The sequence below is a fragment of the Aulonocara stuartgranti genome (assembly GCF_965226115.1).
Source record: "Aulonocara stuartgranti genome assembly, chromosome: 11".
Classification (NCBI taxonomy): domain Eukaryota; kingdom Metazoa; phylum Chordata; class Actinopteri; order Cichliformes; family Cichlidae; genus Aulonocara; species Aulonocara stuartgranti.
In genome coordinates, this window is record NC_138947.1 from 21,145,411 (window position 1) to 21,169,892 (window position 24,482).

The window sequence follows — 24,482 nt, forward strand, 5'->3', positions numbered from 1 at the left end:
CTGTTACAGGAGTGGTCTGAGTGCCCAGTTAATCATCTTCCCTCTTTCAACTTCTTTTCCACCAAGTTCAAGAAACATAAGTGGTGACTTTCTGAATTTGTGCAATTTTCTATGCAATGTCTGTTGGAATATGTTATTCACTCTACTGTCATCCTGATTTTAAAATCTATAAATCATTACAGCAGTAATTTTGTGGCGTTACTGTAATTGGGTGTAAAGAAACCAACAAAACTGAGATAACGTTCAAATACTTATGTGCACAAAACACTGTTTAACTTTTCAGTTTGAAACACTCCTCGCTGTTTTTTCCACATTCGTTTTTTAATGTGGAAAAAAAACAAGCAACGGTGCCATCTGTGGCCATTTGAGGTAGTGAAAGATGTCTTTGTAGTGCCCGTTTGCATCAGTGTGTAGAAACTTCATAAGTGGCAGCACATAAAGAGCCCCAAATATGACCATGAAGCTAGTGAGTCTGTGAATGCAGATTTCCTGTCCCAGTGAATTCATGACCTATTTAAATTAAAGGTTAAAATTGCTTCCCAAAAAAGGTGCCTGGAAGTGTCTGTTGATGTCTGCACCTTTCTAAAATTCTTTTAGAAAGACTTTGATACTATCTCCTCATCTGAACAGCATAAATGAGCTCTATGGTAGTCTCTGATACACGACTGAGGAATAGGAAGTACATCAGTTTGAAAAACGGATGCCTCACAGGTCCTCTGTTGGCAGCTTCATTACCCTCTACAAAGCATTAGTCTCAAAATCAACAGTGAGCAGTCGACTCCGGGAAACTGGCCTTGTAGACAGAGTTGCAAAGAAAAAAAAAAAGACCTGTCTGGCCCTAGCCAATAGAGGGAATGGTTAAGATGGGCAAAAATGTGCAAACACTGGGCAAGGCAAATTCAAGAAGAAAATAAGATTTTGGGTTAACGGGTTTATTTATAAGACTAGATGCCATTTGTCAGGAAATACCTTTACATTTCCAGTTCCTTTTGGTGGGGAAATATAAAGGCAAAGTGAGAGATTTGTGCATGATCAAAGGCATCATGATAAGGAAAGTTTGACTATTTTTCAGTGTGGATACTAGTTGATTGGAGCAGGTTTGTTTTCCAATAGGACAATGACAAAGCTCCAAAGGATGCAAAAAGTATGTAAAGAAGCTGTGGGCTGGTACTCTGTATTGGAGTCAAGTCACTGGATTTCAACCCCATTAAGCACTTTTGGCAACCAGCCCACCATATAGTGCATACATGTTCTGTCAATAGTGTCTACAGTATGTCTGTGAAGGTTCTCAGTCCAGGTCATCGTAGTCTAAGGAGCTTGAAAAGAAAAGCGTCTGGACTTCTAGTGTCTACGGCATAGTCATATATATGCATAACATTGTTTTCCACATATCCTGGCTTTTAATTTGAAAAAAACAAACAAACAAAAAACTCATAAAATGAAAAGCAGAGCACAGCAATTCTATTCAATTCAATTCAATTCAATTCAATTTTATTTATATAGCGCCAAATCACAACAAAAGTCGCCTCAAGGCGCTTCATAGATACAGAGAAAAACCCAACAATCATATGACCCCCTATGAGCAAGCACTTTGGCGACAGTGGGAAGGAAAAACTCCCTTTTAACAGGAAGAAACCTCCGGCAGAACCAGGCTCAGGGAGGGGCGGCCATCTGCTGCGACCGGTTGGGGTGAGAGAAGGAAGACAGGATAAAGACATGCTGTGGAAGAGAGACAGAGGTTAATAACAGATATGATTCAATGCAGAGAGGTCTATTAATACATAGTGAGTGAGAAAGGTGACTGGAAAGGAAAAACTCAATGCATCATGGGAATCCCCCGGCAGCCTACATCTATTGCAGCATAACAAAGGGAGGATTCAGGGTCACCTGGTCCAGCCCTAACTATATGCTTTAGAAAAAAGGAAAGTTTTAAGCCTAATCTTAAAAGTAGAGATAGTGTCTGTCTCCCGAATCCAAACTGGAAGCTGGTTCCACAGAAGAGGGGCCTGAAAACTGAAGGCTCTCCCTCCCATTCTACTTTTAAATACTCTAGGAACAACAAGTAGGCCTGCAGAGCGAGAGCGGAGCGCTCTAATAGGGTGATATGGTACTACAAGGTCATTAAGATAAGATGGGGCCTGATTATTTAAGACCTTGTATGTGAGGAGCAGGATTTTGAATTCAATTCTGGATTTAACAGGAAGCCAATGAAGGGAAGCCAAAACAGGAGAAATATGCTCTCTCTTTCTAGTCCCTGTCAGGACTCTTGCTGCAGCATTTTGGATTAGCTGAAGGCTTTTCAGTGAGTTTTTTGGACATCCTGATAATAATGAATTACAGTAGTCCAGCCTGGAAGTAATAAATGCATGAACTAGTTTTTCAGCGTCACTCTGAGACAGGATATTTCTAATTTTAGAGATGTTGCGCAAATGGAAGAAAGCAGTCTTACATATTTGTTTAATATGTGCGTTGAAGGACATGTCCTGGTCAAAAATGACTCCAAGGTTCCTCACCGCGTTACTGGAGGCCAAGGTAATGCCATCCAGAGTAAGAATCTGATTAGATACCATATTTCTAAGATTTTCAGGGCCGAGTACAATAACCTCAGTTTTATCTGAATTAAGAAGCAGAAAGTTAGCGGCCATCCAGGTCTTTATGTCTTTAAGACATTCCTGCAGTTTAACTAATTGGTGTGTGTTATCTGGCTTCATGGACAGATAGAGCTGGGTGTCATCTGCATAGCAGTGAAAATGTATGCTATGTCTTCTAATGATACTGCCTAAGGGAAGCATGTATAATGTAAACAGAATTGGTCCTAGCACTGAACCCTGTGGAACTCCATAATTAACCTCAGTGTGTGAAGAGGACTCTCCATTTACATGCACGAATTGGAGTCTATTAGATAGATATGATACAAACCACTGCAGCGCAGTACTTGTAATACCTACAGCATGTTCTAATCGCTCTAATAGGATATTATGATCAACAGTATCGAACGCTGCACTGAGGTCTAGCAGGACAAGCACAGAGATGAGTCCACTGTCAGAGGCCATAAGAAGATCATTTGTAACCTTCACTAAAGCTGTTTCTGTGCTGTGCTGAGCTCTGAAACCTGACTGAAACTCTTCAAATAAACCATTCCTCTGCAGATGATCTGTTAGCTGTTTGACAACTACTCTTTCAAGGATTTTTGATATGAAAGGAAGGTTGGAGATTGGCCTATAATTAGCTAAGACTGCTGGGTCTAGAGATGGCTTTTTGAGTAAAGGTTTAACTACAGCCAGCTTGAAGGCCTGTGGTACATAGCCGATTATTAGAGATAGGTTGATCATATTTAAGATCGAAGAATTAATTAATGGCAGGACTTCTTTGAGCAGTTTTGTAGGAATGGGGTCTAAAAGACACGTTGATGGTTTGGAGGAAGTAATTATTGAAGTTAACTCAGAAAGATCAATTGGAGAAAAAGAGTCTAACTTAATATCAATGGTACTAAGAGTAGCTGTAGATAATATTACATCTGTGGGATGATTATTGGTAATTTTTTCTCTAATGATAAAAATTTTATTTGTGAAGAAGTTCATGAAGTCATTACTAGTTAACGTTAAAGGGATGGTTGGCTCAAAAGAGCTCTGACTTTTTGTCAGCCTGGCTACAGTGCTGAAGAGAAACCTAGGGTTGTTCTTATTTTCTTCAATCAGTGATGAATAGTAAGATGTTCTGGCTTTGCGGAGGGCTTTCTTATAAAGCAGCAAACTATTTCTCCAGGCTAAATGATGATCCTCTAGATTTGTGACACGCCATTTCCTCTCCAGATTACGAGTCATCTGCTTTAGGGTACGTGTTTCAGAATTATACCACGGAGTCAGGTACTTCTGATTTGAGGCCTTAGTTTTCACAGGAGCTACAGTATCCAGAGTCGTACGTAGTGAGGAGGTGAAATTATTAACAAGATAATCGACCTCTGTTGGGGTAGCGTTCAGATAGCTGCTTTGCTCTGTGTTGGTACAGGGCATTGGAGATGATAACAGTGGGTGGATTATATTCTTAAACTTAGTTACAGTGCTTTCAGAAAGACATCTACTTTGATAAAGTCTACTCTTCACCGCTGTGTAATCAATTATTGTAAAAGTAAATGTTATCAGGAAATGATCAGACAGGAGAGGGTTTTCAGGAAACACTGTTAAATGTTCAGGTTCGATGCCATATGTTAAAACAAGATCTAGGGTGTGATTAAAGTGGTGGGTGGGTTCTTTTACATTTTGAGAGAAACCAATTGAGTCTAATAACAGATTAAATGCCATGTTGAGGCTGTCATTTTTAGCATCTACATGGATGTTAAAATCACCCACAATAATTATTTTATCTGAGCTCAGAACTAAATTAGATATAAAGTCTGAGAAATCAGACAGAAACTCTGTGTAAGGCCCAGGTGGACGATAGATGATAACAAGTAAGACTGGTTTCTGAGTTTCACAGCTGGGGTGGACAATGTTAAGCATCAGGCTTTCAAATGAATTAAAAGTCTGTCTTGGTCTTTCATTAATTAATAGGCTGGTGTGAAAAATTGCTGCCACACCGCCCCCTCGGCCTGTGCTTCGAGATTTCTGGTAGTTAGAATGGCTCGGGGGTGTTGATTCATTTAAACTAACATAATCATCCTGCTGCAACCAGGTTTCTGTAAGGCAGAGTAAATCAATTTGTTGATCAATTATTAAGTCATGTACTAACAGAGACTTGGAGGAGAGAGACCTAATATTTAATAATCCACATTTCACTGTTTTACTCTTTGGTTCAGATGTGGATACTGTATTGTTCTTTCTTTGTGATTGTTTATGTTTAAGTTGTTTGTTGCAATTCTAACTTATGTTGTTCCAGATTCCTTCAATAAATTGCATGCTGAATGTCAAAGGTCTACAAGAGTATAATCGCTGCCAGTTGATGATTCTTTTACCAAAACAAAGATTGAAGGACAAAATTTAAAATAATTATTCTTTTTTGTATGTTCCAGTGCATTCTGGTACATCCTGCAGATGCATAGAATTGATGTCTATATCTAAAACAGCAATCATTATGGCTCCAATGGCCTGATAGCTGAGTTCTGAGATTACTTATTGTTAGTGTTGCTTTTCGTCTCAGAATTCACCCCTTTTTAAAAGTCTTTTGACAGAACAGACCTTGGTCAAATGTCAGATCTGACAAATGGCACAAAGCGTATGAATTCCCTGTTTTATTGAAGGCTAGCCTTTCCACAGAGCACATCAGCAGCTGCATCAACATATTTCTACTCTTCCAACTTTACACCACTTTGCTGGTGTAAGCATACGATTCTTCCACAGTCTCATACTGTTCCACTTTATGTCCCCTTTGGCAGCTGTTTGTCCTTAAAGGTGAACGTATCAGCATTTTTCCCCCACTGTGAATTCAGCTGTAGTGAATTAATTATACAGAATGCCATCCTTCCTGAGAAAGCAACACCAGACACATCTGCTATAGCAGAGAAGCTCATTAAAATAGTAAGAACATACCAAACGTCACAGGCAATACTGCACACAAACACCAACAGTGATTCACCAGCACTTTCTAGGTCTTTGTTAGAAAATCTCTACATACACCAAAACACCATGCTGTCACACCCTGAGAGCTCAGCAGCACAGATTTATTGGATTCAGCACACATCCACTTTGTTTTATACTGGTATTAATTGGGGTAATTTCTTAGCAACAGTGGGTCAGATCTGTTTAATGTGATTGTGGTAGCACAAGGGGACTCACAAGGAGCAGGAAGCCTTGAAGAATCATGTCCTAACTTGAAATTTTAATGTTATGTGTTTTTTTAACAGGTTTTTAATCAAATTTATCTCGATAATTTTGCAGGGATGTAACACTTCATCCATGGCAGACGAGTTAACACCAAGCTATTCACGTCCTTCTTTGCTCTTCTTTTCATAATCTGTTAACAGCTGTTTTGGCTTCTCAGCTGGCAAACTGAGCTCGTAACTTTGTATCTGGAAAATTCTGGCAAAACAAGGTAGGTATAGTAGACAACTATTGCTGACCTAACTGCCAAATTTAATGCTATTCAATTCATGTGCAATGCTGGGAAATTTACATTTGAAATAACAAATGTAAGACTGTTAAAAAGGCAACTGGTAACACAACTATTTAAATCATGAAAGTAATATAACATAACATTTCTCTCCTCTATTTTCAACAAATATATTAAACTGATACATAGATATCAGAAGGCCAGAACCAACCAAGAAACAATACTCCAAATATAATGAGTGTATATTAACACAACATGTTTTAGATACAGAGGCTAAGACACTTGCTACAACAAAAAAGCACATAAGTAACATTACAGAGTAGGATAACAGTGTTTAACCAGCAGAAGTCGTGAGAGGAAATCAATCAATGTCCCAAAAAGCAGGTGCCCCCCACAGACCACTGTAATTAAGTACACCAGTCAGCCAGAACATTAAAATAATTGACAAGTGGAATGACTATCGTTCATCTCATCTTGTTCTACTGGGAAACTTTTGGCCTTGGCTTTCATGTGGATTTAACTTTGACACTATCATCCATCTACTGTAAATATAGTTGCAGACCATGTACAGCCCCTTTGTTGCTGTGAAGCAACATGTGGTTTAATCCATTCTCTAGATTATCCCATGCTGTTTATCCCCTCTTAATCTCTTTGCATCTGGCCAATAATGTGAATACTTTGATTTTATTCCCTGTTGTTAGATTCAAAAGTGAAAGCCAGAGCTTTAAATTAAAGAGGCTTTGGATTTTCTTCTGTAGCTGTATTAAGTCTAATATTTTTGAAATCTTTTTTATATTGACCATTTCAAATGAGAAACAACTTTTGGCTCACTGATTCTTTTGGTCAACATTTCCCTTTGTTAAATGTGATTGCACATTATTGATTTAAATTATTCTTGAATTTTGAAATTAAAGAAGATTAAGTGACTACCTGCTGGATTAATTAGACCTTGGAATACATGCAAGACCACAGTGTGTGTCATTATGCCATACAATATGGATTTTATGGAATTTATTGCCCCGCGGTCAAGTTATTGGGAGCTAGACTCTGCAGATTACCCTTTTCAGACACATATCACACAGCAAATATATTAGTCATGGCCCAGCCTCAGCTCTATGTGCATAATCAGTTTTTATTGCTCACGTCCAAGCCATCAGGAATTTGTCTGTTTTGCAGATTTCTACAGTAGTTAACCTACAGTACATACAGTGGGTTGGTAGAAGGGTCAGGATATGTGGAAGCTTAAGTTCTTATAGTGTCATGCATGTGGGTTATGAAAACTATGCGGGAGGAAATAGAAATCTCTGGAATAAGCAACTTTCTAGATTTATTACAAATCTGTTTAAAATACACTATAAAATAGGGTAGAGGCATATTGAATCCCCTATAATTCGTTCACTCATTCACTTTATCTCACATTAATGGTTTTTACTGTGTCCAGTGACACTCAAGTGCCCAGCAGTGAATACAAAGTTGTTCTTGCTGCTCCCCTGTAACATTTAAAGATCTCATAGAATAATTAAATGTATAAGCTTTGCTAATAAATATGCAACATGAACTAGGACACTCTAGGGTCAAAGAGCTAACCTGTGAGTGGAAAAACTGGTTTATACAGTATGACCCTTGGATTGTTTTCTTATTTAACAGTTTATTATTGTTTATTGCAGATATTTAGCATCCACTTTTTGTGTAATATTTTATTTGATTGTATTTGATGGTTTGGGCCCCGAGAAGACTAGCAACCACTGTTGTGGAAGCTAATGGGGTTCCTTATAAATAAACTAATAAACAAACATGTTTATTTTTAGTAATTACAAATTCCATGAACATTGCTTAATTTTTGGATGGTGATCTCATGACCTCAAGCACTTATAACATGCTAAAACTACTAGCTTACCTCAATATTTGGTCGCTAAAGTTACATTTACAATCATATTCCAGCTTTGTGGCGCTTTAGTCTCTTACAGCATTCGTTTTGATACACATATTACTATATGGCTCAACATCACTACTCTTGAGCTCTTTGCCAAAACAAAAGCTCAGAGAAAAATATTTATTAAACACCAAATTAGCTAGTGAGCACATAGACGGACTTTGCAATTTGTAATTGACATTCAAATTGCCACTGATGAATTAGTCACATCAATTTGTGTCCAAAGTGAAGAAACAAACAACAGGAAGTCAGATAACCACAATATCATTATGCAAGAATACTGACTAATTATATTTTGAGATGTTATCTTGTAATTATGTGACACACAGTTTGTGAAATGAGATGCAGATCTCCCAAGATTCTAGCATAAATCATCAGAAAATGTGTCACTTTTTTCCTTCTTTGGAGATCCAGACATGATTGTGAGTGGTAATGTTTTGAGACTACAGCTGAATGCTAATTTTATTGAGTCTGCTGGAAATCTGGGTTAGACTGCAGGCATTAGCCCTTAATAAGGGCATTATATATTAGAGCATTTTGTCAGATTCTTGTGGAATTGTTCCTCCCCCTAGTGGCCATAAATGTCAATTATTGACTCTTTAACCGTCGACGCTATGGGAGAAGAAGAACATTTAATGTCATGCTGCAGTGGGGTGAAAAGAGGTAAGAGATGAATAATTGCATGGCGTATCACGTGAAGTCCCGCATAAGTAAGGTATGATTCCGCTCACCCGATTGAGCCCTAACTATAAACTTTATCAAAAGGAAAGTTTTAAGTCTTAAAAGTTGAGACCACATGTCAGGAGAACTATTTTAAACTTACCATATATTCTGGAATTAGCAGGGAGCCAATGACGAGAAGCCAGTATTTAAGAAATATGACCTCTCTTTCTTGCACCTGGTCACACTCTCCCTGCAGCGTTTTGGATTAATTGGAGGCTTTTTAGGAAACTTTTAGGGGGGGAAAGATAACACTGAATGACAATAGTCTTATAGATGTAATGAATGCATGAACTAGTTTACCAGCATCAAATTATGGGCTATGGGGACGATCCGCTTATGATACTGATGATAAGTATCCTCATTTGTTCATTCTTTAGCAGAAGGAGGAGGAGGAGGGAGTTCTTGGGCTTTTAAAAGTGCTCACATCCCAGTTTCTCCTCTCTCCACCTCCTCTCATTTTGGTGGCGGGGAAGGACGGGAGTGAAAATCTCTACTTCTCATCTGCAGTCGCTTCAGCAGTGAGAGACTCCTGGAGGAATTTCGGTCGGGAAATAGATACAAACACCTGCACCTGTGCCGAGGCTTCTTCGAGAAGAGACGCCGATTAACTTCTGCAAAACCAAGCCGAGAAGTCTAAACATGAAGTAAGTCCTTTATATCTGTTTTGCGAATTTCATTAGTGTAAAACGCGCTTTTAGGTTTTCGACTTCTTTTTGTGCCGTGTTTGATATTTGTTTAAGCCTCTGACCTTGCTACGCATGCATTTTATTTCGAAACACCGTTTGCATTTCTATGGAACGAATTTTTGGGATCGTTACACTTGAAATGCCGAACAATGAGTGATACAGCTTGGTAATACAAAGTAGTGCGCTAACAGCATCACTTAACAACCTCAGCATCACAACGTTACCCCAGAGATGTTTAGTGATAGCATGTGCAGAGCTAGATGTAATAATCGGATGTTGTAAAGAAAAAAGTAGTGATAGCACAATTTAAAAATAGGCTAGAAATAGAAGGAAAAGAATCAGCACATTGTGCATCAGGCATCAAAGGTGAAATGCCCATCTTGCAGAATTACTTGTTTTCAGGGTTTTGTGTCTTATATATTTAGCCAAATTTGTTATCCTTATGTTGCACCTGGTAGATATAAATATATGTAACCTGTAAGTAAGTAAGTAAATAAATCAATTATGGCACAAAAAAAAAGAAGAAAAAAGTATAAGCCAGTGGAAATAACTGTGCCATTAACATGCAATCAATACCTTAATAGAAATAAAGTTTTAAAAATTTATTTATTTATTGATGTATTTCCTTTTTTGTTATTTTCTCTTTGGAGAAACAGTTTCAAAGTTAATTAGTTCAGGTTTGAGATGTGTTTTCTCCTCATTTAGCTGTAAAAACGTCACATATATTCAACACAATGTACAAGTGTATGCATCAATTTTCAGTGCTGCATCAGAAATTACAAATACAAAAATACAAAATTCAGCATTTATGTAAAGTGCTGAATCTTGGGTTTACATTCACACTCAATGAGAAAAGTTTGAATTGTTACCTGCACTCAGAAAAATTATGGTTCTTAAATGGTTCTTCAGATGTCTTCATGGTTCTTTAAAGAACCATCATACGTCAAAGAACCTTTTTATTTTGTGGATGGTTCTTCAGCTATTACAAATGGTTCTTTAAAGAACAAAAGGTTCTTCATCCTTAGCAATCTAAGTTTGATGGTGTAAATGGCATAAATATTTATTCACTATAATGAGGCTGTGAATTATACTGTGTGTTTTCTTTGTGTGCATGTGTGTGCGAAGGGGGAGGGCGGGATACCTGGCAATTACCCTTTAAGAGAAGATGGTAGGAAGCTGAATATTCAAATAAAAGTTAGAAATATTTGCAAACAGTAGACACAATACACACATTCAAATACTGTACTTTAGTTTTAAATTTTAATAAAGCATTACTATTTTCTACTCCAAGGCATTGCTTTTGAGATTATTATATATTTTTGAAAATATAGCATAATGATAATACTAGTTATTGTAAACTTTACAAACCACCCAGCAGTATGTAAAGTCAAATTATAAAATACAAGTAAATAACAATTGCAGAACAGAATGTCAGTGTAATGAACACACACTTCGTTTTGACAAAGCGCACTGCTTAGGTAAATGATCTGAGTAGTTGTTCATCACTGAGCAATTTGTTAATATGTGTTTCGAGCCAAATAAATGACAGGGAGAGAGAGAGTGACGTCAGAACACGTCATACTATAACCTCCCGGGAGCGGACGGAGGGGTCCGTCGTTGGGATGCGCATGCGCAGACAGTGTGCGAGCGGCGGGCCTTGACCTTTCGGGAAAAAAAACCTCACGGACGGTGACAGCGAAACGGATAACAGTCTTCAGTACCTGCTGGACTTTGAAGCTGTGGATTCTGGGACTGTTGGAAAAGGTAAAACATTTTCATTAAAACCTTATTACTGTTTTGTTTTTGTTACTCGTCATTGTAGCTTGCTGTTAATGTTGTGCTAACAGTAGCGATTAGCTAGATACGTTAGCCGTTGAGGTCAGCGCAATTTAGTATCCAACTGTTTTCCTAACAAAACCACTGTTATAATTAAGTGAAGCTGCTCCCAGCTAATTTGAACCTTTGGCTTCTAAAATATGTGGTTCAATTGCGTGCTGCGTACATAACCTAATGTCAGCTAGACCGAAATTAAAATTTAATATATTGTTAAAGTCACTAAAATGGCACCTGAAGCCTGTTGTGGCGTGAGCTCTGTGTCTGCTCTAGAAACTCTGAAATTCTGTAGATCTGAGCCGTACATTAAATACTCACATGAACCTGTACTTTGAATTCTGTATGAGCTGTATAAAATGCAGCTATGCATAAGAGTTTTGAATGAATAATTCGATTAGATAACTCTTTATTGTCTAATCAAATTATATAGAAATGAATAGAAATGTGACATGAGAAGGTGTCTTTGACTGTTCCTGCATAACTTAGTTTCGGACTAGTTGACAAGTTATGCTCCGGTCATTTGATGTTTCCAAGATAGATGTTCTTTTGTAATATAGTTAATTTTTTTTTATATTTCATTTATCCACCATCATACATACAAGCTAAGAAGAGGTCGTTATACTAACAAGAGGTATCAACGCTGGGCCAAAGTTCAGCACATGGTTAAAGTTTGTAATCCAGCCAGGGTGTAAATATCACTCAGCAGCCAGAGCTGAAGCAGGTAGCATCAACAGATAAATCCACTCTACCCAGCTTAAATCACAAGAGCACCTCTGACCAAAAAGCTGTAGATTTTTCTTGTTTGCACAAATTAATCCAGATTCACATTAATTGTGTTCACAGCTCCAACAAAATGAGGAAGAGGAGGGGGAGAAACACAATTAGGTTGAATTACAATTGGATGGAAGGCGAGGACAAGGAGAAGGAAGCTTAGGATGAGGAGGAAGAGAAGCAGCAGGAGCATCTTTAGGGCTCCCTATGATGAGGTTTGTTTCATTAATATGGTCCTCTCACAAAGAAAGATGACTTGTTTTAGTTCACCTACTTCCTGTATTAAATAGTGATGTGCAAAATGTTGTGAAAAACCATGGAGCAGGTATGTATAGTGCATCTGCAGGTAAATAAACATCAAATCTCTAAGACAGACTGAAATCTGTATATTTATCACCCTTATGATAAAACCCACATCAGCCATTGGTTTATGGACTTTGTATTTTGAAGCCTCAACATTTGCTTTATTGCTGTTGCTATGTTGGGACCATATTAGGATGAGGGATCAGAATCTGGAGTCATGCACACTATTGTTTCATTTAGTGTGTATTCATAAGATTCGTACAGCAGATCCAAGTTGTGCCTTGAAAACAGGAAAGTCGTCTGCATAGAGGAGAACTGTAATAGCAGGCTTTTACAAAGTGAGGCTTTGTGCACTCATTTTACTTCTGTCACCCTGTTTTGATGCAGATTTCACTTGAAATCAGGCAAGAACTGGACTTATTTTTTATAATGTGTTCTTGTGAATTAATTGTGTATCGCATATGTTTGATTTGACTTTCTGCAAGACAACAGTCGTCCACTGGCCAAAAAAGTTTTCCAAATACCTCCACGTGATCTAGCCTGGATTTAGAAAAGAATAGCACAAAAAATCTGCACCTCCTGCTTCAGATGAAATTTGTGTTTCTGTGTTCAGAGGCAGCGGTGAGAGGGGAGACCTCGGCTCATCCAGCTGGAGAGCCTGACCAGGACGAGTCGAACATTAACTCAGCTCTTCCAGGGCACCCTGCAGACTCGGCTGTTGGCAACAACGAGGGATGACGTGAACGCCAAACAGGAGTCCATCACAGGTCAACTGCAGGTATGCGAGTCAGACCTTCTGAGGAGGGTTTCACTTCTCTCTCTTCTTTATAATTGACTCTTTTCTCTCTCTTTCAGCTCCTTGTCTCAGAGTGGGAGGGGTTTGAAGCACAAAGGGAGGAACTTGTCGTTTGGTTGGCTGATATGGATGTCTGCCTGAGTGAGGTTGACCAGCTGACAGGAAACACCAGTGAAAAACTGAAACAACTGCAGGTGTGGGCTTGTTTTGATATGACATATATTTGATATGATACATACGTCAGAGACATTATCCTAAACTGAACTAACAAAGGACCATGAGTACAACATGAAATGTACATTACATAGCGTAAGGCTGAAGTTCATTGATCATTTTAATCATAAACTTGTTGAAATATTTTTACTGAACATGCAAACATCTGCTGATGAAAATGTGTTGATTTATTGGTCTGTTATGAAGCTATTGCTATTTCTAATGTGTTTTATCACTTTCTGATGTTTTATTAATTAAACAATACATGTATTATTTGTTGTGTTATCTGTAGCTATAGTATTTATATATATTTATTTATAGTATAGCAAATATATTTAATTATTACTGTTTAAAACACTAATATGTGACATGTATTAGTAGTGATGTTGTGCTGAGGGTTAAAATGCCTTTTTGTCTTTTGGTAACTACAAAATGACAATAAACCATTAATATATGTCTATGCTGTGCTAGTATTTATTTTGCCCTACTCAAATTCAATTTATGATGCATTTTATTTTGAAAGATTTAAAATGGTTTTTTAAAGAACCACTCAAAAAAGGTTCTTTAAAATGGTTCTTTTAAAGAACCATTTGAAGGACCTTTTTAAAAATGGTTCTTTAAAGAACCATTTTTAAAAAGGTTCTTTGAAAAACCATTAAAGGTGCCCCAAAGAACCATTTCTTGATGGTTCTTTGGGGCACCTTTAAAGGTTCTTCAATGAACCACTGAAAGAAATGGTTCTTCAAAGAACCATTGTTTGAAAGGTTCTTTGTGGCACCAAAAAAGGTTCTTCTATGGCATCAGTCTAAAGAACCACTTTTGGTTCCAGTTGGCACCTTTATTTTTCTGAGTGTGGTTGTTATCCTGCAGCTCTCCACTTTTGTTTACTTATACAGGCCTTAATTTGAATATTCATATAATAATTGAAAATACCTTTCTCTATAATATAAGTCAGCTTGCACTTGTTCAGACAGCATCACTGAATGTCTTTTCTTGTCAGTCTCATATATAGGAATTCAAATAGGGTATTATTATTACTGTTCCACATGGAAAAAACTTTGATTTAAACTTGGGCAGTTAGGTGAACGTTTGCAATCGGGAAAAGAAAAGCACCAGAACTCATGCAGATCTACTGTTTATTTTAGGGGCCAATTTACATATTAACAAACTACTAAGTTCATTTTCCAAAGTCAAACCTTTTCGATAACTAAAAAATAAAAAGAAACAGTCCTTCATTTTAATTCTGTGTAACCAACAATCCTTTATACAGAATCTATTTCTCATTCCAAATTCTGAACATCTAAAGTGTACAGTATCATAATCCGTGAACTTTTTTACTTCTGTCTATTCATCTTATGTGAAGCCTGATCCAGCGGTTTAAATTTAGAGGTTTCAGTAGATCAACAGAGTTCTGGAAAGACAATTTATAGCGCTGTTAAAATCCATTACATACTGATTCACATACTTACACGATCACAGACCATATTACGCACTGTTCTTAAAAACCTGTTGCAGAGAAATTAAGACCAACAATTTGATCTCTGAACATTGCAGAAACTCATCAACTTAAATTTGATATGCAGATTGCTCTGCACATATGGGAGTCACTAAGAAACTTATTCTTTTGACCTTTAAATGTAATGTTCACACATTGCCTCAAGGAAATGGCTGTTATACAAATGGAATTACTGCATCTGTACAAACCCAGCACATAATAGATTTTAGAGAATGTAACAACCCTTCCATGTTTATATAACCACTTTTATGTAAGGACCAAGGTTTGACTTGGCTAATCTGTTTGTATTGATCAGCTTTACTTTATTCTAGAATCGTAAAAGGCATTACATCTTGGTGCATATCTGATCACTTCCTTTCATTTTTTGAGTGGATATGGTAAATGTAATGTAAATGTTGCTGTTAATTTCTATTTAAGCATGTGGCGAGTGGAGTTTTCCAATAGGGTAAATTTTAACTCAATCAATTAGTTGTGGGCTCTCAGCAACAGATGATACAGCTGGCTCTCTGTGGGGGGCCATAAGCAATCAGGTCATTGTGTTCACTGCCCTTTCCCATAACTTCAAAAGGTGTTGCTTCTCTAAAGCAGCAGCAAGTTTCTATCTCTTCCAAAAAGTATATAATGAAACCAGTGCTGTTGTTTTTTCTCACTTTGTCTGAGGCATAAGCCCTTAAAACTCACAGCAGATCTGCCTAATCGGCTTGTGGCACACAGACTACAACACACTCACACACACAAACTCACACAAGTCTAACGGCTGCTGTAGCTAACACCCAGAGACTTGTAGCTTATGGCTTTTGTCACTGCTTTAAAAGTTTTGCCCTCCAGCGCACAGAGTCAGCGGCTAACAGCTAACAAGACATGACTGCTGCCTGAGGCTGCCTGGTGAGCTGTTCCAAATCATTCCTGTGAACTTAACATCTCTCTCAGCACTCAGTCATGCTGTATGGAGCCTCTTTCTTCTTTTCTGCCTCCCCTATTCTCTTTGAGGTTTTTCTTGCTTCCAGCCCTCCCTGGCTGCTCCTTGCTTCCTGTCAGATTGTGTCTATTCGGGGTGGGAGGTGGGGGTGTTCAGGTTGCCCCTGGAGATGGGCAGGCTGATCCATTCTAGGTGGTGTGATGTGGGACTGGTGGGATGGGGTAGTGAGGATCTGCCGAGGGGCGACAGGAGTTTACTGTGGGGGTCCTTTCTTAGAGAAAATGGAGGGGTACAGTGGAGGTCAGGTTTGACCAATGATGGGCTGGCAAGTAGTTTTTGAATCCATTCTTAAATCTGAATGACAGCAGCAAAAAGAGGCAGTTTTAGACTGTGTGGTGAAAGGCTTTCGGTGCTACTGAGTTCCTTTGCATTTATTATTTTCGAATCCTTTAATAAAAGTACTTATAAATTCTGTTTAAACTTCTTCTTTTTTCATAATTAATTTCTGATGTCGGTTAGCATAAATATATATATATGAAAATACTTTTTTAAAAAAAGTGACAGTAACTTTAAACTGTACACAAACTGTGAACAGGTTATCATAAGTTCAGCAGTAACTTACTGGAGGCTAGATAGCAGTAAGATACTGTAAAAAAAATGTTAACACGTTTTTAATATGTTTTTATTTTTAATACAATTCTTGCAAATGAAATTACAGTACAATGAAAAAAATTTAAAGCGACTTTATTGTAAATGCTATTACAATAGGATGTTTTTGCTGTAAAAATACAGTAGTAAAATATAGATTTTACAGTAGTAAAATAGACATTATATAGATACATGAAATAACAACCTCTAAGTTGATTTTGATTGTATTACAACTCAAGGTCCTAGTGTCTTTCAGAAGTGTAGCTTCTTCTACTGGTCACTAAAGCACACATACCACAGCTTTAATATGATTCAGTAAGAGAAAAAATTGTTTGATCTTCACTATTGTGTAAATTCTTCTTACAGCTTTGATGCTAACTAACAGAAGTAGATTTGCATGTTCCTTACTGTAAATAAAAGAGCTAAGGAAAGCTAAATCCATCCATCCCCTTTGTACTGCCAGTAAAGATCTGGGTCACCGGGGCAGCAGTCCAAGCACAGAAGCCCAGACCGCTCTCTCCTCAGCCAACTCCTCCAGTTCTTTTCGGGAAATACAAACTCTTTCTCCAAAGTGAAAACGATCTGTAAGGGTGAGACTAAGACACCTTTTGGAAGCTAATTTTTACCCCTCGTATTCATAATCTTATCAGGCTGGAGCACTGATGAACTTAAGAGCATCACATAATTTACAAATATCTGAGGCAGTATTCTAAGACCTAACACTCAAAAAAACTCCAAAAAGTGAAAAAGTGTGAAATAATTCTAAAAACTGTAAACTTAGCACTGCTGTCATAAACCTTTAGTGTGTCAAGCTTAGTGTAATTCTAAAGGTAGATTTTCCTTGAAATTCACAATGACAGAACTCCAATGTCTTCTTTTTTGCAAACACTTAACTGTGGTTGATGCTCTAAAGATGCAGTAATGCAGTCAACCCGTTTACAGAAATGTCAGCATGTGTGCTGCACTTAGCTTTCTGCTGGAGCATCAGCCCTCTCATCACATCCTGGGTAAAGTGACAAATGGGCCAAACTCTCACAAAGCTGGTGCAGTCCTTAAGAATGTAGTTTACCCCCTCTACCTCCCTTCCAGCCTCAAATGACCTTTCCTGGCATACTTAGCGGTCAAACATCCTCTCTCTTGGCCCTCACTGCATTTCCCTTAAGGTGAAGTCACTGACTATTCAGTCACTTGTGATGCCTGACTTTGCACTTCTGTTGTTGACCAGAATGCATCCATTGCCTGGCAAAAAAGAGCTCTCTCTCTTGTTATTTCTCCTTCACTCTGTGTGTCTCTATAAACTTCATGCCCTGTGGAAATGTGGTCATGGTGGGAGGCTACGCCCACAGAGGAGCTGAATTATCAAGTGAGGGAGACAGATAGCTGATAGTTTGCAGAAAGTTTCACATCAGTGTGACCTGAAGATGAATAAAATGAGCATGGAAGATGCAATTACTGTCTTATTTACTCAAGCTTGTTCAACTATTATAGAAGTTATTAATGTTAGAATTTGAAATGATCTTAATAAAATATCTCTTTGTGTGAATACTTATGTGTAAGAACTTCTTCTTCTTTTGTTTTTACAATATTTTCATATTTGTATGCTGCTTTTTATTCATTGATACTCTATGTGAGACATCTAAATCTCTCGCGTCTCAGATTTTATCAGCAAGTCAAGCTAGCTGGTGTTGTGCTCATTTAATAAATCCTAGTTTTGTAGATGAGATGTTGACATCCCAGTTATATTAAAAAAAAAAAAAAACAGCAACCAGTAAGATTGTGGGTGAAATTGGAAATGCATTTGCTTTTGACAGCCTTAAGGTGTCATGCAAAGTGTTCTGCTTTTGGTTACTTTGCTCATCAAATGTGGGAACTCTTTAACAGTAACACTTAGTAATATTACATATGCAAAATTCCCATTGATAGAATTGAGTTCTATCTATTTGGCCAGGAGATATTGAAGTCAGCCAGTCAAATAAGCTAATTGACTAAAAGGTGTCAGACATCAGCATTTCATTTGTGCAACTATGTTTAAACTTTTTAAGATTATAGCTGGTAATCAAGCAGACAATCAGTCCACATATTTATTTTTTGTAAAAAGTGCAATAGTTGGTGCAATAGAATAGACAGAACTGAGTATCGTGCTTCGTAATTGGCATCGACACTGAAGCCAGCCCAGGCTTCGATGCTGATGCCAGCGACAGATGGGATTTCTTGAGGAGCAGCTGTTGGAGACCCTCTTTTATAGTGATGATGTACGCTAAACAAAAGCAGGGGAAGGGACCGTGTAAATTCTGTGGTAAAATATTAAGTTGCATAAAATAAAAATACTCATGTAAAATCAAACTTGTTTGAATTGTCTAAATTACATTTATTTATTTTGTTACCCACACCTTTTTATGTGCTGAGCTGTACTTTGGTAATCTTTATGTAACATGTAAATGTTTCTCAAGGGCACTCTTTCTCATATGACAAATTTTTAGTGAATTTCACTTTTCTTTTCTTTAGCCCGTTCCCATTTAAGTTTAGTGGATATCGGTACCTGTCAGTCTAAATCTCTGTTCGGTTAAATTGATTTGAACGGCCAGCTTTATCCCATGTGGCATTTCTCCCTTCAAAGCCTTCAAAGCCTTCATATTTGTCCATTATAAGAGCCTTTGAGCGATTATTTATTAATCCTGTTTTGATTAGAAGTCTGTCTCTGCTGAGACTATAAAACAAACTTCAGTTTCTCTCGTCATCACGTGTTTAATACTCCTTTCAGTCAAAAGGAAACGTTCACTGACACAACTGTCTGATTCCAGAGTTGCACATTCATCTTCAGCTAAGGCAGACAGACAGTCCACCTTCTTCTCCTCTCCACAGGCAACTTGTAAAAAGAGCTTGCATAAAAGATCTAAGAGTCTGAATGAACCATTTACTCTCATTCAGCCTCATTTATTTCCTCCTGTTGAACCTCTCGTTAATGCAGACCCACCGGCGAAGTGTTGTCAGGTTTTGTCCCCTGTGGGAAGGAGTGACCTGCTCGGTTTTTGCTTGGTTGTGGTTGAATCATCTGGCCAATAATCTGCCATCTGTTGATAATTCTAACTAAAAAAAAAAGAAAAAAGAGATAGAAGAGGTTTTGAATTTAATTGTTGCTTTTTATTCTCAACGTAGCTTTAGAAATAAATTACAAACTCATGAAGGTTTTTCTTTACTAAAAAACAGATTATAAGACTATTTTAAGTCCTAAGGCCACAAGCTGTTACAGTAGAAATTAAAGTATAATCAATAACTGACTGAGTTTTGGTCTTAACTTGCATGACGAGTTCTTGAGGAAAGAATGTAATATTATAGCTCGGCAGCCTGTCTGCAACTCTTCGTAATATAAAGGCCTTTTCCTCTTGGATAAAAGCCTTTCACACTTTGTTTGTTAGTTGCCATTGTGAAGAAAAAGCAGATAGGAGATAACATAAAATGGTGTAACATACCCTTAGGACTACCAAAAAATACAACAAAGGAAAACAGGACACCAAAAGCAAAAGACAATATGCTCAGGGTAACATGGGTGCTAATAATGGTAACTCTAGTTAAGCTGGAGGTTGGGTTTCAGTCTGACCCTCCGGGGAGTTTTCTAGAAATCAGAATTCAGCTCACACTCCACAGCTCCTGAAGTCTGACTCACAGCAGCCACAAAGCTCCAAGGACACACAGGCAGTCCTTCTCTCTGTCTCCTACACACACTCAGACTCACACACAAAAGCGAAAACACCCGGGTATGTTTGAAAAGCTAGCTTTATGGGAACATTCATTCACATAATACATTGCATAGCCCCTTAAAATAACCTTAACTATCACACCTAACAGTCTAACCGTGACTTGAAAAAAAGTCTGTTAAAAATTGATCCTAACTTTAACCCTAAAACCAAGTTTTAACTCTCAAACAGGCCTCGAAAGGGTTGTGAGAAGGTTGCCATTGTAATTGTAATTTGAAGACTAAACTCACATCAAGCTCAAACTAAGAATAAGAATGATAATTGTACACACACACACACCCACACATACAAGTTCAAAATATTTACCCAATATAACTAAAAATTAGTAACACAAACAACAGTGCTGATGAAAATATTTGATTGTGACAGCCGGTCACGAACAAACTTGTTCATAATTAATTTATATAAAAATTTAATCTGCACAACTACTTGTTTTAATATTATTTATCATGACTCAAGGTTGTGTTTTTTTTCTCAGAACACCTGGGTGTAGTTTCCCATGAATATCATGAGCTAAATAATAAATAAATTTGTTCTGTTTTTCTGTATTTTCTGATTCTATCCACAAATAGCATGATTCTTTTTCCCACATAGTCAATAGAAAATGTAGTCAGAAATTGTAAATAATGGTTGAAGCATTTCACTAAATGCATGGCTAACAGCTGAAAATCATTTTCTTAGAGTAAACAAATAAAACTATTAGTTATAAACACAATGAATCTGGCTAGCTAAAGTAATGAAAAAAGCTGGAAATCATTAACTAAAAGTCAGTAAGGTGAAACAGCTGAAGCTGTTCTATCTCAGTGAATCATTATTCTTGGAGAATGCATCACTGAAGTATGCAGGCCCAGTCTTAGCCTCTCGTGGCTTTTAGTTTATTCTTGAAGGTGTTATTTTAATAATATTATAAAAAGTCCTTTGTGTTTCCTATCTGCAGTGTTCTAAATTGTATCTTTTGTGGTTGTATCAGCATTACTTTTGATGGCTACGCTCATCATTCTCTCATTTTTTCCTGCAAAGATGCTCATGTTATCCGCTCACTGGCTTTATTAGACAGTTTAAACATGATATGAAAGCAGGTGTCACTACCTGTCTGCTTTGAGTTTGATGAATCTCTCAAATCAGTGCGTGTCTTTTTTATTCTCTCCTTAGTGAGACACTCATATTTGCAGATACTTGCTGTCAGGTGTTGTGGAACAGCAGCTGCAGCTGTCTACAATGTCATGAACCAAGAATGCTTAAAAAAGGATAAAAGTAGTGCACTCTAAAAAGTTGCCTTCAAGTTTTTCAGTGAGGCTGCATTATTGGCACAAGAAGTCAAGTTCACACTGTTTTGTAGTTCTTTAAAAGCTGCATTTCAGCGGCTGACATCAAAAGTGTTTGACCCTTTCAAAAACGGGTGACTGCAGTTGTCATTTTTAGTAACAAATAAAAACCTAACAACAAACAAAATAGAAACAAGAAAGAAAACTGAAAAAGTGTCAATGTTAAAAAAAAAAGGCTTTTCATCGGCTTGTGAAATTGAAGTTACCAAAGACATGCAAGCACCTAAGTAGCTCTGAATGTTACATCATCCAGAGAGAAGAGTTATCTGTTTTTACTGTTGTTGTTGGGAAGCCTCAGTGATGTATTTTAGCAGGTTTTGGACAAAAATTGAGAAACAAATGATAACATGTAAAGCATTAGATTAATTCACAATATTGTAACACAAAAAATATGTTTTATTTGTTTTTATTAAGAAAAATAATGACAATAATCCTTCCTGTGACAGAACCTTTGCTTCTTTTGCACTTCAACTCATCATTTTTTTTTTTTATTTAATTAGAATTTTTTCTTTGTTTGTTTGATGAAAAGGGATTTAAATTTAATGCACTGGGTACTATAACTGAAAGTGAAGATAGGGTATTAGGAAGTAGTATGCCTAAAAGACATGTTGTTCAAACTGGAGAACTCCTTGTCATATTCAGGTTCACACATTATGTCCCTCTGTCTCCTTTCTTGTCTTTTACCCACAGGCTGGATGTGCCTCTGCGTGCGCTGCTGTGCGCCATCTGTTTCTTTGTCCTGCTATCGCCCTCTACTTCCCTCCATGAGCCTGGTATGCACCTCTCCCTTTCTATCTCCGTCACTTTCACCACTGCCATCCACTACTGACATCCACAGCTTCATTAAATCACACCTGACCTCTAACATTTTAGGGCAGTAGGGTCCTCTTAAATCATTTGATGTCATCTATTGTTTTTGCTGACATGCACCCTGTGGAAGCCATGCTCAAAGGTATCTGAGTGTTCCAGCTAAAAATCAAGGTTAATTGATACCGCTATGTAAATGTAGCTCTTTCGTTGTGTCAGCAAAAGAATAAGAAAATTAAAGAAAAAGTAATCAAATGGCTCATTTTGTATATCAACAGGCAATCCCTTAACTTTTCATCTAGTACCATCATCAGGATGAAAGCTGTAACTGTATTTAGCTAACATTAGATTTTGTTGAAACATCATTGTGTCTACGTTTAAGAGAAGTGGCTGAGCCATGTTTGTGTGTCCCTAATTTATATAATATTACTAAAACACAAATATTTACACAATTGTCATCAATGAATAGTATGTATAATAACCCAAGAAGTAGCTAATTAAAATTGACCTTTTATGCTCATTTCTAGTTTCATTTCTTTCTTATTCTTGGGCTCTTCTAGAGTAATTTTATGTGATTCACATTTCCTTCTGCGTTTTGGTGCACACCCTCGGTTCATCCATTGTCTGACAAACATGAATTAAATGTAATGTCTCCCTCTCTTTAAGTCAACTTTCCTCTGCTTTGGACACCGACACTGTTATTTAAAACCTCAGCCATGTTTCATATTTTACCCACCAGAGTTTGATTTTGAACTTACCAGTGACTGAATCACATCATTGTCCGCAAACATCACAGTCCACGGAGACTCCTGCCTGCCCACATCTGTCAGCCTGTCCATCACCATCGCAAAGAAGAAAGGGCTTGGAGACAATTTCTGATGTAATCTCGTGCTAACCTGAAATTCATCTGTCACTCCTATCACACACCTCAGCACTGTCTCACCGTCCTCATACATGTCCTGCACCAACCTCAAATACCTTTCTGTCACTTCTAACTTCCTCACACAATACCACAGTTCCCCTCTTGGCACCCAATCATATGCTTTCACTAGATACGCAAAGAAACAGCGCAGCTCCTGTCAAAGCAAACATCACATCTGTAATGCATGAAGCCATATTACCGCTCACTGATCGTCACCTCTCTGCTTAACCTAGCTTTAACACCTCTGTCACATATCTTCATGATATGGCTCATCAACTTTATCCCATCTGTAGTTATTACAGCGCTGTACATCACCCCTGTCCTTGAAAATCGGTACCAGTTCACTTCTCCACTCCTCAGGCATCCTCTCACTCTCCAAATTTGTGTTCAGAAATCTGGTTTAAAAGTCCACTACGCTCTCTCCAAGACATCTCCACACCACCACAGGCATATCCTCTGGACAAATCACATTCCTAGTTCCAACCTCTCCAAAGCTGCCCTCACTTGCTTTGTAGGAACCGTTTTTTCCATCTGCCTTATTCTCTCTCTCATTTTCATTCCTCAGTTCCTCAAACGACTCCTTCAACACTCTCAATACACTCTCTTCACTTGTTAGTATGTTACCACCTATATCTTTAATCATCCTAACCTCCGGCACATCCTTTCAAGTTCAGTCTTTCTATCTAGCCAAATGCTGCAAGTCTCTTTCTCCTTCCTTAGTCTCCAGCTTCACATACAAATCACTATAAGCCTTTTTCATTTTTTTACCACCTCTCTATTTGCTGTAAACCACAGCCTCAAATTACTCCTTCACTATCCTACTTTTTCTTTGCCAAAATCTTCCATTCAATGCTTATCTGTACTTTCTCATTCCATCACCAAGTCTCCTTATCCACTTTCCTTTGTCCATAGGATATACAAAACACCATCTTGGCAGCTTCCTTCATCATGCATCTGGTAACTCTACCATATCGCCCAATTTCTTCCTCCTTGAATTCCCTGCAACATTCTTCCTTCTTCAACTTCCACCATTTCATCCTTGGATCTACCTTCACTCACTACCTCTTCTTCCCGTCCAAGGTCACCCTATGCCTAGTTACATTTCCCCCCGAATCCACCTTGAAATACGTGTTCACTACAGCCACATCACTGCTCTCTACTGCTTCAGTGGTAGATAATGCAAATATGGTGGTAGTGAAGGTGAATGAGTGCCTGGGATCAGCCGGTGCATAAAAGAGGTGAAGAAGAGAGTGTGTCAAGGGTGATATGTGACAGAAGGATAGCAGC

General features: G+C 37.8%; 2 protein-coding genes and 1 long non-coding RNA gene across 5 annotated transcripts in view; all 3 read left to right on the forward strand.

Moving 5' to 3' along the window:
- rhbg (Rh family B glycoprotein) overlaps positions 1-24,482 on the forward strand; it is a 90,789-nt gene that overhangs the window by 21,064 nt on the left and 45,243 nt on the right. The gene's annotated exons all lie outside the window — the stretch shown is intronic.
- The window catches only part of bcan (brevican), a 31,458-nt gene continuing 15,574 nt past the window's right edge, over positions 8,599-24,482 (forward strand). For all 3 annotated transcript variants that reach the window (XM_082550403.1, XM_082550405.1, XM_082550404.1), the window contains exons 1-3: positions 8,599-8,641; positions 9,079-9,345; positions 22,157-22,239. In XM_082550403.1, coding sequence (XP_082406529.1) covers positions 9,341-9,345; positions 22,157-22,239 — 88 coding nt within the window. In that variant the 5' untranslated portion in view covers positions 8,599-8,641; positions 9,079-9,340. The remainder of the gene's footprint in view (positions 8,642-9,078; positions 9,346-22,156; positions 22,240-24,482) is intronic.
- Positions 11,036-13,759, forward strand: LOC309716436. The gene is made up of 4 exons (XR_014279431.1): positions 11,036-11,151; positions 12,064-12,206; positions 12,908-13,072; positions 13,150-13,759. It is a non-coding gene; the product is annotated as an uncharacterized lncRNA (long non-coding RNA).